Consider the following 18,777-nt stretch of genomic DNA (forward strand, 5'->3'; position numbering starts at 1 on the left):
TTATAAGAGGATATAAACATTTAATATATTTATTACACTTTGCCTGGATTCCTTGAATGTGATCCTTGAAAGTGAGTTTTTTGTCATACGTTAAACCTAAGTATTTAGCTTGATCAGACCATGTCAATTCCAAGCCATTCAATTTGAGAATGTGATTATTGTTTGGTTTAAGAAAAGAAGCTCTTGGCTTGTGAGGAAAGATAATTAATTGCGTTTTTGCTGCATTTGGTTTAATTTTCCATTTTGACAGATAATCACTGAAAATATTTAAACTTCTTTGTAGGCGACTGCAGATCACTCTTAGATTTCTACCTGTGGCTAACAGACTTGTGTCGTCACAGAATAGCGATTTCTGACAACCAACGGGTAGATTTGGAAGATCAGAAGTGAAAATATTATACAAGATTGGAGCTACACTCGAACCCTGCGGAACACCGGCTCGTACGGGTAGCAATTCAGATTTACAATTCTGATAGCTAACCTGAAGAGTACGATCAGTTAAATAATTTTGAATCATTTTGATCAAATAAATAGGAAACTGGAAATAAGACATTTTTGCTATTAAACCTTTGTGCCAAACACTGTCGAATGCTTTTTCTATGTCTAGAAGAGCAACTCCAGTGGATAACCCAGAAGATTTATTTGTTTTTATCATGTTCGTAACTCTTACAAGTTGATGAGTAGTTGAATGTTCATGACGAAATCCAAACTGCTCTGGTAAAAAAATTGAATTCTCATTTATATGAGCCATCATTCTCAACAAGATAATTTTTTCAAAAAGTTTACTGATAGAAGAAAGTAAGCTAATTGGTCGATAGCTTGATGTTTCTGCTGGGTTTTTATCAGGTTTTAGGATAGGAATTACTTTAGCGTTTTTCCATCTTTTTGGGAAGTAAGCTAATGAAAAACACTTGTTGAAAATTTTAACCAGGAGTCTCAAGGCAACATCGGGAAGATTTTTAATAAGAATATTAAAAATTCCATCATTACCAGGAGCCTTCATGTTTTTGAGTTTCCTAATAATTGATTTAATTTCATAAAAATTCGTCTCAATAATGTCATCGTGTGATAACACTTGGGTTGAAATATGATCATACTTCAGTGAGACTTCATTTTCAATAGGACTCACAACGTTTAAATTAAAATTGTGGACACTCTCGAACTGCTGAGCTAGCTTTTGAGCTTTTTCACCATTTGTAAGAAGTATTTGATTTCCTTCCTTGAGAGCAGGAATTGGTTTCTGAGGTTTCTTAAGAACCTTAGAAAGTTTCCAGAAAGGTTTAGAATATGGTTTAATTTGTTCAACTTCTTTAGCGAAATTTTCATTTCGCAAAAGAGTAAATCTATGTTTAATTTCTTTTTGTAAATCCTTAACTATGTTTTTCATAGCAGGATCACGAGAACGTTGATATTGTCGTCGACGAACATTCTTCAACCGAATGGGCAGTTGAAGATTGTCATCGATGATAGGAGAATTTAATTTAGTTTGAGCTTTGGGAACTTCGATAATATAATGATTCAAATTATCGATTGCTGTGTCGATGTCCGCAGAATTTTCTAAAATAGTTTCATGATCCACATGATTTTCAATGTGAGATCTGTAATCCAACCAATTAGCTCTATGATAGTTGAAAATATAACTAATTGGATTAATTATGGCTTCGTTGGAAAGTCTGAATGTTACAGGAAGATGATCTGAGTCAAAGTCAGCATGAGTAATCGGTTCACTACAAATGTGACTTTGATCTGTTAGAACCAGATCAATTGTAGACGGGTTTTTCACGGAAGAGAAACAAGTAGGATTACTGGGATGAAGAACTGTGAAGTAACCAGCTGAGAGTTGATTATGAAGTATTTTACCATTACTGTTATTTTGCCTACAATTCCACTGGACATGCTTAGCATTTAAGTCCCCTATTACGAAAAATTTCGATCGATATCTTGTAAGTTTTTGCAAATCGCCTTTAAAGAAATTTAATTGTTCGCCGGTGCATTGGAATGGCAAATATGCTCCAGCGATGAAATAAATTCCATGAATGGTTTCAACTTCGATTCCCAAGCTTTCAATAACTTTAGTATTGAAAGAAGGTAAAATTCGATGTTTAATTTGCCGTTGGACAAAAATGGCAACTCCACCACCCATTCCAGTAAACCTGTCAAATCGATGAACCACATAATGTGGATTACTTTTCAATTTTACATTTGGTTTAAGAAAAGTTTCTGTCACAATGGCAATATGAATTTTGTGAACTTTGAGAAAATTATAAAATTCATCTTCACTCGATTTCAAAGATCGAGCATTCCAATTTAAAATATTCAAATAATTATTTAACATCTCTGTTAAATTTTAAATTCATTATAATATTATTTGCAAATTTCCATCCGATTTGAAATGCTTCAAAAAGTGATGAAGTCGAATTCATTTGGATGATCATTTGAAAAAGTTGATCTTGTAGGTGGATCATTTTATTTTCAGTTATATCGCCTAAATCGACTTCATTTAAAGAAGCGAATGGTATTGAAGGAATATTTGTAGGTAGACTGCCATTAGAAGAAGATGATTTGGCCGGTCTACCTATTAATAAATTGTTTTCGTTAGAAGAAGAACTGCAAGGCGGTCCTGTGTTTTGATTATTTACATTAGAAGAAATAGGAGATAGATTTCTACCTAATATACCAGCATAACTGACATTAGAAGAAGATGATGACGAGGTCGATCTACCTGTCAATAAATTGTTTTCGTTAGAAGACGAATTGGCAGGCGTACCTGTTTTTTGTTTAGAAGAAATCAGTGCCTTAAAAGAATTAGGCGTGGCACCTGTAACGGTTTTCTGATTTTCAGGTATGTTCTGTAAATTTAAGGTCGTTGATTTGACTTGTTGTCGAAGCGAACGAGCGTTTAAAATTTTTTCCCTGACAGGACATTTCAAAAAATTGGATTTATGATTTCCATTGCAATTTGAACATGAAAATTCATCAGTGGTTTCATTCATTGGACAAACGTCTTTCGAATGCGATTTACCACAATTCAAACACCGTATATCCATATGACAATTTTTGGTTCCATGACCGAAGCCTTGGCAACGACGACATTGCGTTAAGTTTGCAATACGATTATGCCGTTTATAATGTTCCCAATGAATTTTAATGTGGTTCCCAATGAATTTTAATGTGGCCGAGAAGAATACATCTTAGGCGAGCAAGCTGCAACACCGGCCAAGAGCAAACAAGGAACGATACAGACAGGCGCGGAACAGATTAAACTTGGTATGCCGTAGAAAAAAGCGCAGACAGGAAGACCGAGATTGCGAAGCGATGAAACAGCTGTTCCGTGCTAATGACACAAGGAAGTTCTACGAGAAGGTGAACCGTAAGCGCAGAAACCATGTCCCACAGGCCGATATGTGCAAGTACACCAACGGGAATCTTCTCACGAACGACTGTGAGGTGATCGAGTGGCGGCGCGGTAACGAACTTGGGAACGCGTGCGGAGGACGATAGACTGCCGGTCCCAGACCTCCAAGAAGTCGAGGAGGTGGTAAGCAGGTTGAAAAATAATAAGGCCGCTGGCGTTGACCAACTACCAAGCGAGCTACTAAAACACTGTGGTAATGCACTAGTGAAAGCACTGCACTGGGTCGTTACCAAGATCTGGGAGAACGAGATTTTGCCGGAGGAATGGATAGAAGGAATCGTGTGTCCTATCTACAAAAAGGGCGATAAGCTGGACTGCTGCAATTACCGCGCAATAACTCTTGTGGACGCCGCCTACAAGGTACTCTCCCAAATCTTATGCCGTCGACTTTCACCGATTGCAAACGAATTCGTGGGACAATATCAGGCAGGATTCAACGGCGAACGCGCTACCACGGACCAAGTGTTCGTCATCCGCCAGGTGTTGCAAAAGTACCGCGAATACAATGTGCCCACACATCACTTATTCATCGATTTCAAATCAGCCTACGACACAATCGATCGAGATCAGCTATGGAAAATCATGCACGACTACGGATTCCCGGACAAACTGATACGATTGGTCAAGGCTACGATGGATCGAGTGATGTGCGTTGTTCGAGTATCGGTGATAAACTCGAGTCCCTTCGAAACTCGCAGAGGGCTACGACAAGGTGATGGCCTTTCGTGTCTGCTATTCAACATTGCTTTGGAAGGCGTGATAAGAAGAGCGAGGATAGACACGAGTGGCACGACTTTCAGAAAGTCCGTCCAGCTACTTGGTTTCGCTGATGATATTGACATTATAGCACACAACTTTGAGAAGATGGAAGATACGTACGTCGGACTAAAAGCTGAGGCCAAGCGGATCGGACTAGACATCAATGTTTTCAAGACAAAGTACATAAAAGGCAGGGGCTCAAGAGAAGATAATGGTAACCACCCATTACGAGTTCTGATTGGTGGTGATGAAATCGAAATGGTTGACGAGTTCGTGTACATGGGCTCACTGGTGACTGCCGATAATGACACCAGCAGAGAAACTCAGAGACGCATGTTGTCAGGAAATCGTGCTTACTTTGAACTGCGCAGGACGCTTCGATCGATCAAAATTCGCCGTCGTACGAAGTTAAACTATCTACAAAACGCTGATTAGACCAGTTATCCTCTACAGGCACGAGTCATGGACAATGCTTGCGGAAGATCAACGCGCACTAGATGTTTTTGAACAGAAGGTGTTGCGAACCATCTTGGGCGGAGTGCGGATGGAAGACGATACGTGGAGAAGGCGAAAGAACCATGAACTGCACCAGTTGCTGGGAGGACCAACCCTCGTCCAAACGGCCAAGGTCGGGCGGTTACGGTGGACAGGGCATGTTGTTAGAATGTCGGAGAACAACCCGGTTAAAATTATTCTCGATAATGATCCGACCGCTATAAGAAGGAGAGGCGCGCAGCGGGCAAGATGGATCGATCAAATTGAGGACGACCTGCGGACCCTTCGTAGCTACCGAGGCTGGCGGTGAACAGCCATGAACCGAGTTGAATGGAGACGCCTCCTGTAAATAGCAGAGACCTGCGTGATCTACGATTGAAAGACTAAGAGTAAGTATGTCAGCTCTCACCATGGAGAAATGCCTCGTTTATTTAGATTACATCATAGTGTGTGGGAAAACCCTAGATGAACATAACAGAAATTTAATAAAGGTGTTTGAAAGATTGAGAAAAACAAACTTGAAATTAAACCCGCTGAAATGTAGTTTTTTAAAAACCGAATTACTTTATCTGGGACATTTAATATCTGTAGAAGGCGTAAAACCTGATCTCTCTAAGATAGAAATTATTAAAAATTGGAGTAGTCCTCAATCGGCAGACGAAGTTAAAAGAGTCGTCGCATTTGCGAACTACTATAGAAAACATATTAAAGATTTTGCTAAATTGTGCAGTCCATTGAATAGATTGACTAGAAAAAATATGGAATTTCATTGGACCAACGAGTGCGAACACTCTTCCCAATATTTGAAAAAATGCTTTATGAACCCTCCAGTACTTGATTATCCAGACTTTTCAGAAGAAACCATATTCACGTTGCATACTGATGCGTCAGGAAATGCACGGGGGGCTGTATTAAGTAATAATAATACTAGACCCGTTGCTTTTGCAAGCAAAGCTCTAAACAATGCTGAGTTAAATTATAGCATGATAGAGAAAGAACTTCTAGGCTTGGTGTGGGCAATTAGACATTTTCGACCTTACTTGTATGGTAGGAAGTTCGAAGTGTACACAGACCATAGATCACTAGTTTATCGAGGAATATAAATTCGATGTAAAACACAAAAAGCGATCGGAAAATGTTTTAGCGGACGCGTTATCCCGTATTTCTGGGATGTAATGGAAAACTTCAGACTAGAATTTTTACAAAAAGGAAACTATTCCTGTGTAGAAAGAGACAGCAGCAAAATTGGATAACAAATACAATGGACCCTACGAAGACTTGGGTTCCAATATAAAAATTATAAACACACAAAATAAGAAAATATATACGGTCCACAAAGATAGAGTAAAGTAATATATAACAAGTTGAAGAACCTGTTTTAATCCACCTAGTGGTGTAATGATGCCTTTCTCATATCAATCATACTATCATAAATAATACTGTGGTATTATTCAAAATAATTATCTTCGATTCTTAAAAGAATAACCGAAATCGATTTGTTTGGCCGTTTACTGATAAAAACTATCAGTTGGAAAAGATTTGAGATCGATTAAGAAATTTTTTTAAGGTTGTTCCTCATTTTCAGTGATGGTATACAATTTTTAACCCACTTTACCCTATATTTCCGGATCCGCATGAAATTCAGAAATTAGGTATGGGACCACAGGACTTTTCATTTGAATCTAGATTTGTGAAAATCGGTCGCGCCATCTATGAGAAAAGTTAGAACACATATTTCCTTTTTTTTTACATTTTTCCCCATAACTCCCGAACAGGAAGTCGGATCCAAATAATATTCAGGAATTTTGTATGGGACCGCAAGACCTTTCATTTGAATCTGAGTTTGTGAAAATCGGTCGCGCCATCTCTGAAAAAAGTTAGTGCACTTATTTCACAATTTTTTGCACATTTTACCCCATAATTCCGAAACCGGAAGTCGGATCCAAATAATATTCAGGAATTTTGTATGGGACTACAAGACCTTTCATTTGAATCTAAGGTTGTGAAAATCGGTTCAGCCATCTCCGAGAAAAAATAGTGCAAAAAAACGTTACATACACACATACGCACATACACACACAGACATTTTGCGTACTCGACGAACTGAGTCGAATGGTATATTGCACAGTGATTGCATAAGAAGGGGAGAAGAATGATGGACTATGGAAATCAAAATAATATATACATATATATATATATATATATATATATATATATATATATATATATATATATATATATATATATATATATATATATATATATATATATATATATATATATATATATATATATATATATATATATATATAGATATATATATATATAATATATATATATATATATATATATATATATATATATATATATATATATATATATATATATATATATATATATATATATATATATATATATATATATATATATATATTTGAACTGGAGACTAATTTTTTAATTTCAATAAGAAAGGGCTTGTGGTAGATACAGGCCCGCTTCGATAGCTGAAATAAATAAACAATAAACAAGACCTCCGACGCAGCATAAAGCGCGATCATTACCACCGACTGGGCGGTGACCGTTTATGCTGACGCGTTATAAAGGGTCACGTAGCCACCGCCCAAGTAGGGCCTAGCGTTAAGTAAATGATTTGGAATAAAGAGTTCGAAAACTACGCTCAATGTGTGCACAATTGAATCCTTAACAAAGAAAGCAATGGAGCAGAATCATCCACCCATTACCCAGATTTTTCACTATATCTGTTGTTTACTTTGTGTAACCGATTGTGCATATCACTGTCGTACGTTATTATCACTATTGACTTTGTGAAAATAACAAAAACCATTGTGGGGAATGACATTTCATAATCAAGCTGGAGACGGTGCGATGTAGCTTTTTTGATATTATCATTTACATTGCCTGAAATTCTATGGTTTTAAGAATTGCTTGAACAAGGATTTGATTTCACAAGGTAATGTGAAGTTATCGTTTGCACGTTTTTGTGCACGATTTTTGCGATTAAGGTAGCGCTTCGCCGTGGTCAGGTCGAAGCGAGACAACTCACTGCTTCCTCTTGCTTTGTCGCCGAAATTTCACCCTAAATTGCAAATTTCTCCAATACTAACCCGATTCACGAAAAATCAAAAACATACAATTGTAGGTAAATGATTTTACTATGCATTTGGCGAAAAATATCAGTTAGAAAGCTTTTCTTTCGCGAGATTTCGTGCGAGTTTTGTTAAACATTTTGTTTTATTTTTTCCTTTTCTCGCTATAAACAACTCGCATATGTAGGGATGTGCTACGTTTTCGACAAAGCGTCAAAGCTAGTAACGATGAAAATCATTACTGATTTCTCGTTCTATTGAAACATGATCAGTAATTATTTTACAAAGTAGTAACACTTACTTACATTTTTACTCATCTATATTCAACGTTTACGCAGAGAGAACGGAAAACGAAAACAAAAGAAATGTTGTTAGCGTCTACCACATGTGGCATTTTGCACACCCCAATGCATGCGTTGACATTGTGTGCGTGCGAAAGAATAAGGAAAAACTCATTTATTTTTATAACTCGCACGAAATCTTTCGATCAAAACGTTTATCAGGCACAATTTACATACGAATCGATAGAAAAATTAATTATCTAGAATCGTATGTTCTTGGAATTTCCGTTTTCTTTCCCGTTTTCTCACAATTTTGGGTAAAGTGCGTGAAACCCCGGGATAGGCAGCGAACTCCCGTGACCACGGCGAAGCGCTACCTTAACCGGTTTTTTTAATCGTGTTTTTACACGGTATATAACCCCGTGCAAAAAAAACTTTAGTGTAAAGTCAAAAATATTCCGAAGTTTTTGAAGCAATTTTTATCTAACCAAAATATCTTATTCGTGATTAAATCTGCTTTGTTAATGATTTGAATCTTTGGCTTACTAGTTGTATATCCGAAACAATCTTCTTGTTCTGCATCTAATAAACTTTCATCTTTATTCCATTTGATGTTTCCTGCAGATGCACGATCAATCTAAGAGAGAAGAGAAATTTAAAATTGTAAATCTTCTATTTCCTTCAATCTTACCTCAACACCTGCTGTTGTATATGTTTTTCCTTCTAGGTCTCGCTCGTCTTCATCGTCTGAGGAGTTCTCTGATTCTAAAAATAACAAGAAGGAATGTACATATTATGCCACGCTAAATTAATCCCAATTGTACAATTAGCCCAAGCCCATCTTGCTAATTAATTAAATCTTGTTTACTGCCGTATGTGCGGATACGTTCGAAAGTATGTCAAATTGGTATGAATGTTTCCGTTTCCTCAAAAATGGCCTCACCGACCTGAGTTCTGCTTCACTCTGTAGGTTATACTAGTTTATGGACAAACCTCTTTGTTTTTTAAGAATCAAAGAAAATTATTTTGAAGAATACAACACATTTATATATTTATATATAGTATACGTATATATATATATATATATATATATATATATATATATATATATATATATATATATATATATATATATATATATATATATATATATATATATATATATATATATATATATATATATATATATATATATATATATATAAATATTGTTAATGAAGGTAACGACGAAAATGTTATCTATCTAGTGGTGTTATGATGCCTTTCACATATATATATATATATATATATATATATATATATATATATATATATATATATATATATATATATATATATATATATATATATATATATATATATATATATATATATATATATATATATATATATATATATATATATATATCAGCCGAAACCACCACGCCGCATCGACGATTCGACATGTTCGGACAGGATAACCGCTGATACAATAGTTTAGGGCTAGGTAGTAAGGTCTAACGAACATTCTGGCAGGACAATATAGTCAGTTCGATTTGAGAAGTGAAACTGTTCAGTCGTAAGAACTTCATGTAAATTAGAGTGTAACGTTTTTTTAAAAATACATTCATGCAACAAAATACATAAGTGGCGCAGTCGTACGGCTCGTTCTACGATTTAGTGAAGAAACTCTAACTAGTGAAGTGAAAGTTTACTATTAATTCAAACTAACAAACTATTGTTCAACCCGCAACGTTGGCTGACCAGCGGAGAAGTTTCATCGAGAAGCGTATTGAATGGCGAACATGGTAACTTGTGCGTCTTTAGTGCTGAGTCAAATTGTGATAAATTTTATGTGAAATAAGTGGCTTTTTGTGAAAAAATTTTTCAACTATGCAAGTGACTAATTGTGCTTTAAACAGATAAGTAGAAAGTGTTTTGTAAAGACTTCTATTTTGTGCTGTAAAATGTGTCAATAATCGCCGTGCGGCGATCGCTCAAACAAAGCGGCGTCGTACCGTGGTATGTTGAATGCATTGTCTATTGTTTTTGCATGGTTCACTTTGCTTTAATTTCTCCCTCAGCTGTGTGTCGGGCCGGTTTGGTTTGTGCATGAATGATGGGTGAATGTGTGAAGTGTAATGAAAAAATAACCATATCGGATATTAGAATTGCATGTTCAGTTTGCGAGAATGGCTATCACCAGCGCTGTACTAGGCTTACGAGAGCCATGGCCGGTTGGGTTTCAGATACATCGGCGCTTTTGTTTAAATGTGCTGATTGCTTGGAAGGTGCCGCGATGGCTAATGTGATGCCAAAGGATGATGTTCTTTCACTCATTAGTGATATGAAGAAGGAGATGGAAAAATTCAAATCTATCACTGATTCGTTTGCTGGTGTGCGGGAGAGCATCGAGGCACACATTAATAACGCGATAGAAAAGGGAATCTTTTTTCTTTTTGCGATATTCTCCTAACCAGAGACCATTTTTTTGTAGAAACAGACAATGAAAATTATAGAATGATAGTACTCAAGGAGAGCAAGGATAGAAAATATAGAACAGAAAAGTGAGACGTGACAGAGGGTCATTTAAGCAAGCAGAAATCTTCTAGTAACTTAACTTTTACCTTCTACCAGAGGAGTTGGGCTTAGGCATCTGAACAATGCGAATCACCCAAGTCTGGTATGTTGGAAAGTAGTGATAAAGGTCTTTTACCATTTACTATCCGAACCGGCAAAAGAAAAGTTACCAGAAGTTGTCACTTTCTACTTGCGACGGCATTCTCACACAAAATGAGTTCTTCACTGCATTGATGTTTTTTCTTTATCTCTATACGGCTAGTTGAATATCGGAATGGAAGGTTTGTGCGAACAGGGAATCGATAGACTGATCAGATCTTGATGCTCTGGAGAGCAAAATGGCCTGCTTAGAAAACAGTGTGCCAGAAAGTTGGACGATTTGAAAAGTATGTTGATTTTGAATAATCAGCAAAATAATAATGATTTGGTTGTAATGAATAGAAAGAAAATTCGGAGTCGGATGGAAATCCTAGACGAAAGAGAAAAGTTATTTCAAATACTGATGATGAACCGCTTGATAAAAATATTGTTAATGAAGGTAACGACGAAAATGTAATCTATCTAGTGGTGTTATGATGCCTTTCGCATCTATATATATATATATATATATATATATATATATATATATATATATATATATATATATATATATATATATATATATATATATATATATATATATATATATATATATATATAAAGGCATCATAACACCACTAGATAGATTACATTTTCGTCGTTACCTTCATTAACAATATTTTTATCAAGCGGTTCATCATCAGTATTTGAAATAACTTTTCTCTTTCGTCTAGGATTTCCATCCGACTCCGAATTTTCTTTCTATTCATTACAACCAAATCATTATTATTTTGCTGATTATTCAAAATCAACATACTTTTCAAATCGTCCAACTTTCTGGCCACACTGTTTTCTAAGCAGGCCATTTTGCTCTCCAGAGCATCAAGATCTGATCAGTCTATCGATTCCCTGTTCGCACAAACCTTCCATTCCGATATTCAACTAGCCGTATAGAGATAAAGAAAAAACATCCATGCAGTGAAGAACTCATTGTGTGTGAGAATGCCGTCGCAAGTAGAAAGTGACAACTTCTGGTAACTTTTCTTTTGCCGGTTCGGATAGTAAATGGTAAAAGACCTTTATCACTACTTTCCAACATACCAGAGACTTGGGTGATTCGCATTGTTCAGATGCCTAAGCCCAACTCCTCTGGTAGAAGGTAAAAGTTAAGTTACTAGAAGATTTCTGCTTGCTTAAATGACCCTCTCTCACGTCTCACTTTTCCGTTCTATATTTTCACATCCTTGCTCTCCTTGAGTACTATCATTCTATAATTTTCATTGTCTGTTTCTACAAAAAAATGGTCTCTGGTTAGGAGAATATCGCAAAAAGAAAAAAGATTCCCTTTTCTATCGCGTTATTAATGTGTGCCTCGATGCTCTCCCGCACACCAGCAAACGAATCAGTGATGGATTTGAATTTTTCCATCTCCTTCTTCATATCACTAATGAGTGAAAGAACATCATCCTTTGGCATCACATTAGCCATCGCGGCACCTTCCAAGCAATCAGCACATTTAAACAAAAGCGCCGATGTATCTGAAACCCAACCGGCCATGGCTCTCGTAAGCCCAGTACAGCGCTGGTGATAGCCATTCTCGCAAACTGAACATGCAATTCTAATATCCGATATGGTTATTTTTTCATTACACTTCACACATTCACCCATCATTCATGACCAAACCAAACCGGCCCGACACACAGCTGAGGGAGAAATTAAAGCAAAGTGAACCATGCAAAAACAATAGACAATGCATTCAACATACCACGGTACGACGCCGCTTTGTTTGAGCGATCGCCGCACGGCGATTATAGACACATTTTACAGCACAAAATAGAAGTATTTACAAAACACTTTCTACTTATCTGTTTAAAGCACAATTAGTCACTTCCATAGTTGAAAAATTTTTTCACAAAAAGCCACTTATTTCACATAAAATTTATCACAATTTGACTCAGCACTAAAGACGCACAAGTTACCATGTTCGCCATTCCATACGCTTCTCGATGAAACTTCTCCGCTGGTCAGCCAACGTTGCGGGTTGAACAATAGTTTGTTAGTTTGAATTAATAGTGAACTTTCACTTCACTAGTTAGAGTTTCTTCACTAAATCGTAGAACGAGCCGTATGACTGCGCCACTTATGTATTTTGTTGCATGAATGTATTTTTAAAAAAACGTTACACTCTAATTTACATGAGGTTCTTACGACTGAACAGTTTCACTTCTCAAATCGAACTGACTATATTGTCCTGCCAGAATGTTCGTTAGACCTTACTATCTAGCCCCAAACTATTGTATCAGCGGTTATCCTGTCCGAACATGTCGAATCGTCGATGCGGTGTGGTGGTTTCGGCTGATGCAATTACTAATGGTTCCTGACAGATGCAACCACGGTGGCCGGATGTCTGCTACGATGTCAGCGGTTCAATAATTGGTAACAGGGAGGTTGACATCTCCACGCGTAGGATACACTGGTGTCTTACTGCTGGCGCGTACTTTGCTGAGGTCTGTGCGGTCCGTACGGGCCATATGCTATTCGGGTTGTCCATAACTATATATATATATATATATATATATATATATATATATATATATATATATATATATATATATATATATATATATATATATATATATATATATATATATATATATATATATATATATATATATATATATATATATATATATATATATATATATCCTTCCTATTTTTATGTTTTTAATATATGACTTAATTTCATCAAAATTCATCTCAGTAATGTCATCCACTTGAGGGGTCTGTCGCTGACAATGTCCAGCCAGCGACTGGCACCATTAAAGAAGATGATTATGATCCTATTCAATGCTTGAGCGAAAAAAATAGGTATAAAACGAGAAGACTAGTGTTTGATGGACAGAGAAGATGTTTGGATGTAAGGTATCGGTTGGGCGACGGCCAGGATGTAGACCATGTTCGATGTACGTTCTACCATTGCTGACTGGCGTTTTAGAGTGTTTATAACAAGATTCAGAGTAGCGAAATGGTAACGCGTATACGCGGAATGCATAATAACGCAGGATTGAGTATTGTCTCTGAGCATATCTTTTTCCAATATATCATCTTTTCTGTTAGTTTTTCATTCATTTGGCCTCTCCAATATTTGTTTCCTCTCAGTCATTGCAAAACCTTAACGGAGTTATGGCGGCTTTACATTAAACCAACTAAAATTAACAAATCGTCACATAACGTGGATTGCTTTTCAATTTGACATTTGGTTTAAGAAATGTTTCTGTCACAATAGCAATATGAGTTTTGTGAACTTTGAGAAAATTATAAAATTCATCTTCACTCGATTTCAAAGATCGAGCATTCCAATTTAAAAAATTCCAATAATTATTTAGCATCATTGTTAAATTTTAAATTCATAATAATATTATTGGCAAATTGCCATCCAACTTGAAATGCTTAAAAAAGTGATGAAGTCGAATACATTAGGGTGATCATTTGAAAAAGTTGATCTTGTTGGTAGATTATTTTATTTTCCTTTATATCGCCGAATTCGACTTCGTTTAATGAAGCGAATGGCATTGAAGGAATACTGGTAGATAGATGTCAACCTGTTGAGCTGGTGTGACTGTCATTAGAAGAATATGACGCGGCCGATCTACCTATCCATGGAAGTTGACCATCAATGTCAACTTCCCTCTCTGAGCAGCCTAGATAGCCGTGTAGTGTCGGTAGCGGTTTCCCAACTGGCTAAGAATAACGCTACGGTCCACCTGTACCGGTGGTATAAGTCCACCAAACAGGTAAGCCGTGTGGCATCCGGCGGAATTATTTTCTACCAAGAATTGATCCACTGGTTTCCTGTTCCATGTCGTAAAAGGCCACAAAAATAGGATCTCCTAAGTCAAGGTGTATTTCCGTGCCGATGACTGAAAGGCTGCAGGAGGTTAAACAATGCAGTCGTGAACGGAATATCTTGGGTTTTTCCCTTACTGTGTTAAGCGAAGCTCTGGCACAGTGGACGACTTCTTTCTTCGCAACTCGTGGGATTTAAATGATTAAAACATTTAAAAAAATCCTTACATGGTTCGCTATAGGCGATTATAAGCCAATATATTTGGTTTCTTCTACTTGTTGTACGATAAGTGCTGGAGATAGGGTGTTCATTACTCTAATTGATAATGGTTAGAGTGGCACAAATAAATCTCCAGCATAAACGTACAGCAACTATAAATCTATCCAGACTTCTGCAAGAAGGTAAAGCTTCTATAGCTTTGGTTCAAGAACCATATTTCCAAAAGGGAAACTTCTACGTTGGAAAATTGTTAAACCCAGTCTTTGTTGCCTTCAACAAGACCGGTATGACTAATCCACGTGAAATGCCTCGAGCATGCATACTTGCAAATAGTGCTCTCGATGTTTCTCTCATATCGGAGCTCACAACTCGGGATATTTGTGCTGTCACAGTTGATATGACTATTGATGGCATAGACAGAAAATTTGTCTATTGTTCGGCATATTTGCCGCATAATCAACCTTCGCCAAGCGATGACTTCAAAAAGGTTGTATCATACTGTTGCAAAAGTGATTTACCGCTTGTAATCGGCAGTGACATAAATGCTCACCATATCATTTGGGGCAGCACAGATATAAATTCGAGAGGCTCTGATATGATGGAATTTGTGAGCAGTACAAACCTGCACATAGTCAATGCAGGAAGCCGTCCAACTTTTGCGAGATCTGGAAGAGAGGAGGTTTTGGACGTAACTCTCTGCTCTGATAGAATTGCGCATGAGTTGGTGAATTGGCTCGTCTCCGATGAGCTCGAACCTTCGTTGTCTGATCATAAGTACATATTCTTTGATCATTCAAACGTTAAATTTGATATTATCACATATCGTAATCCCAAATCTACAAACTGGGACCTCTATGAAGAGGGCTTGGCGACTAGATTTTACGGGTACCAACCAACAATTGATTTGGAAAATGCTTGTCCACTTCGGATTGTGCGAGCTACTAGAGGAACTCCTTGGTGGAATGCTGAACTTGCTAGACTAAGGAAACTATGCAGAAGAGCTTGGAACCACCGACGCAGAAATGGGTCGGAGGCATTCGTGTCGGCTCGAAGGGCTTACAAAAATGCTCTTCGATCGTCTGAGCGAAGTGTTTGGAAAAGCCTCTGCACAAATGTCTCTAGTCTCAACGAGGATAGCAGATTAAATAAGATACTTTCGAAGTCTAAGGACTTTAATGTCAGTTTCTTAAGAACTTCAGATGGTGAATACTTGTCTGATGAAGGTGATGTACTTCACTATCTTTTTAACACTCACTTTCCAGGATGTATGGATCCATCACCGACAGCTCTTCCTGAGACTTTTTCAGGTAGTTACGATTCTTGGGCCCTTGCTCGAAGCGTTGTGACGATTGAATCGGTCAAATAGGCAGTTGAGAGTTTTGCTCCGTACAAGTCTCCTGGAAAGGATGGAGTTTTCCCAGTGTTACTGCAGAAAGGGTATGAACATTTCAAACATGTTTTGAAGAAAATACTTACTTTAAGTCTTGCGACAGGATATATTCCAAGAGCCTGACAGGAAATAATTGTCAAATTTATTTCCAAAGGCGGTCGCGACACTTATGAGGAAGCGAAGAGTTTCAGGCCTATCAGTCTTAGCTCATTTCTTCTTAAAACAGTGGAACGCATAGTCGATCACTATATCAGGAATGTTAGTTTGGGCGTGCATCCGCTACATGGAATGCAACATGCTTACCAGCGTGGAAAGTCCACTACAAACCTGTTACATGATGTTGTGTACAACATTGAAAAAGCTTTCTCACTAAAGCAATCTTGCTTGGGAGTTTTCCTAGATATTGAAGGTGCCTTTGATAACGTGTCTTTCAATTCAATTCTGAAAGCAGCCCGTGGTAATGGCATACCTTCAAGTATCACAAATTGGATACACGCAATGCTTAGCAATCGACTTCTTTGTTCATCGCTTCGGCAAGCAGAGATTAAAAAGCTGAGTGTCTGTGGGTGTCCTTAAGGTGGTGTACTATCCCCACTTTTATGGAACCTAGTCGCTGATGGTTTGTTAAGGAAACTTAATAACCTTGGATTTCCGACTTATGGGTTTGCCGACGATTATCATATATTGATGACCGGTATAAGCATTAACACTCTCTTTGATTTAATGCAACAAGCCCTGCGATCTGTTGAACAATGGTGTTGTCAGGTTAGATTATCTGTAAATCCGGGCAAAACATCAATGGTGCTTTTCACTCATCGTAGGATAATCACAGGAGCTCGTCCGTTACAGTTATTCGGTTCAGAGGTCACTGTGGTCGATCAAGTTAAATACGTCGGGGTTATTCTTGACTCAAAACTGAATTGGTCTGCTCACATTGATTTCAGGATTAAAAGAGCTTGCATGGTTTTCGGCCAATGCAGACGAGCTTTTGGAAAATCATGGGGACTCAAACCCAGATATATTCATTGGATCTACACAACTATTGTTAGACCAATTTTAGCATATGGATGTCTTGTATGGTGGCAGAAAGGAGAAGTCGCGACAGTTCAGTCAAAGCTAAATCATCTCCAAAGGATGGTCCTAATGGCGATGACAGGAGCATTCACGACAACTCCTACTGCTGCTCTAGAGGCGCTACTGTGCATTAAACCACTACATGTGTTCCTAAAACAAGAAGCGTTATCTTGTGCATACCGTCTTAGGGTTACAGGGCTTTGGAACAGTAACCCATTAGATAATGCTACCAGCCACACTCGCTTGTGGTCTCAAATGGTTACGTGGGATGAGTATTTACTCGCTCCTAGTGACCTAACTCTCACATGCAGTTTTCCTTTCAAGACATTCAATGTGAGCTATCCTCTTCGTGAGGAATGGTTGTCTGGTTGTCTGGAACGACAACTTGATGAACACATAGTTTGTTATAAGGACGGTTCCCTGTTGAATGGTCGTGCTGGTGCTGGTGTCTACTGTCATGAAATGAGGCTGAAGCAGTCTCTTTCACTTGGTAGATACTGTACTGTGTTCCAAGCAGAAATCTACGCGATTCTGTGTGGAGTACAATTGGCACTTCAGCAGAGGATCTGTGGTAAACGAATTTATTTTTGTTCCGACAGTCGGGCAGCCTTGAAAGCACTCAGTTCGAATGACTCACGGTCGAATCTAGCGATCGCATGTCGAACTCAAATTGAAGACCTCAGCATTTCAAATGCTGTTTACTTCTTATGGGTACCCGGCCATTCTGGTATTACTGGAAATGAATGGGCTGATGAGTTGGCTAGAGCTGGTGCAACGAATGATTTCGTTGGTCCTGAATCAGCTTTACCACTTTCAACTAGTTGGATAAAGCACAAGATTCGTTCTTGGGCTGCATCAAAACATGCCAGCTACTGGCGCAGCTTGCAAACATGCGCTCAGACAAAAGCATTTCTACCAGATTTAAATCTGTAAATGTCAAAGTGTCTACTGCATTTCTCCAAGCATCATTGCAGTATTCTGGTCAGAGCTCTGACTGGACATTGCAAACTCAATTATCACATGGCTACTATTCAACGTGCTGAGTATTATTCGTGTGATTTGTGTGAATGCGATTATGGTACTTCATATCATTTGATATGTAACTGTCCCGCATTGACGCAGCTACGTATCCGGGTTTTTGGTTTGAAGTCTGTGTATGCGGAGCTAAAATTGAAGGATATTCTCTCGTTTCTCACCCAATGTGGTAAGGAGCTATAGTCGGAAGGGTTCATCGTTCTTCCTGGAGTGAATGAATCCCTTCTGTATTCACCTTAAATAGGGTTTAGCAGATTGTTTGGCATCCTTTAGGGGGTACCGAATTTACTTCTGCTCGTACATACTGCGAATAGTTCTGCATTCTTCCGGGAGTGCAGAATGATGTCGCTTTTGTAAGATCTCTAAATACTCTCGGGGGTTGGAGGTTTTATTAACAGCAGACTGTTCGGGGCCTCGTAGAGGTTCAGAATTTACATCTGCTTCCACTAAATGTGATCCTCAGTAGCTTGTTCAGCATCCCTTAGGGGTGCAGAATTTATTTCTGCTTTTATGTGTTT

General features: G+C 37.7%; 1 protein-coding gene across 1 annotated transcript in view; it reads right to left on the reverse strand.

Moving 5' to 3' along the window:
• Positions 1–18,777, reverse strand: part of LOC131427127 (inactivation-no-after-potential D protein) — a 1,657,698-nt gene that overhangs the window by 715,685 nt on the left and 923,236 nt on the right. Inside the window, exons 9-10 of the mRNA XM_058590062.1 lie at positions 8,749–8,822; positions 8,604–8,694 (exon numbers count right to left, since the gene is read on the reverse strand). Coding sequence (XP_058446045.1) covers positions 8,604–8,694; positions 8,749–8,822 — 165 coding nt within the window. The remainder of the gene's footprint in view (positions 1–8,603; positions 8,695–8,748; positions 8,823–18,777) is intronic.

The sequence above is a fragment of the Malaya genurostris genome, chromosome 2 (assembly GCF_030247185.1).
Source record: "Malaya genurostris strain Urasoe2022 chromosome 2, Malgen_1.1, whole genome shotgun sequence".
NCBI lineage: Eukaryota > Metazoa > Arthropoda > Insecta > Diptera > Culicidae > Malaya > Malaya genurostris.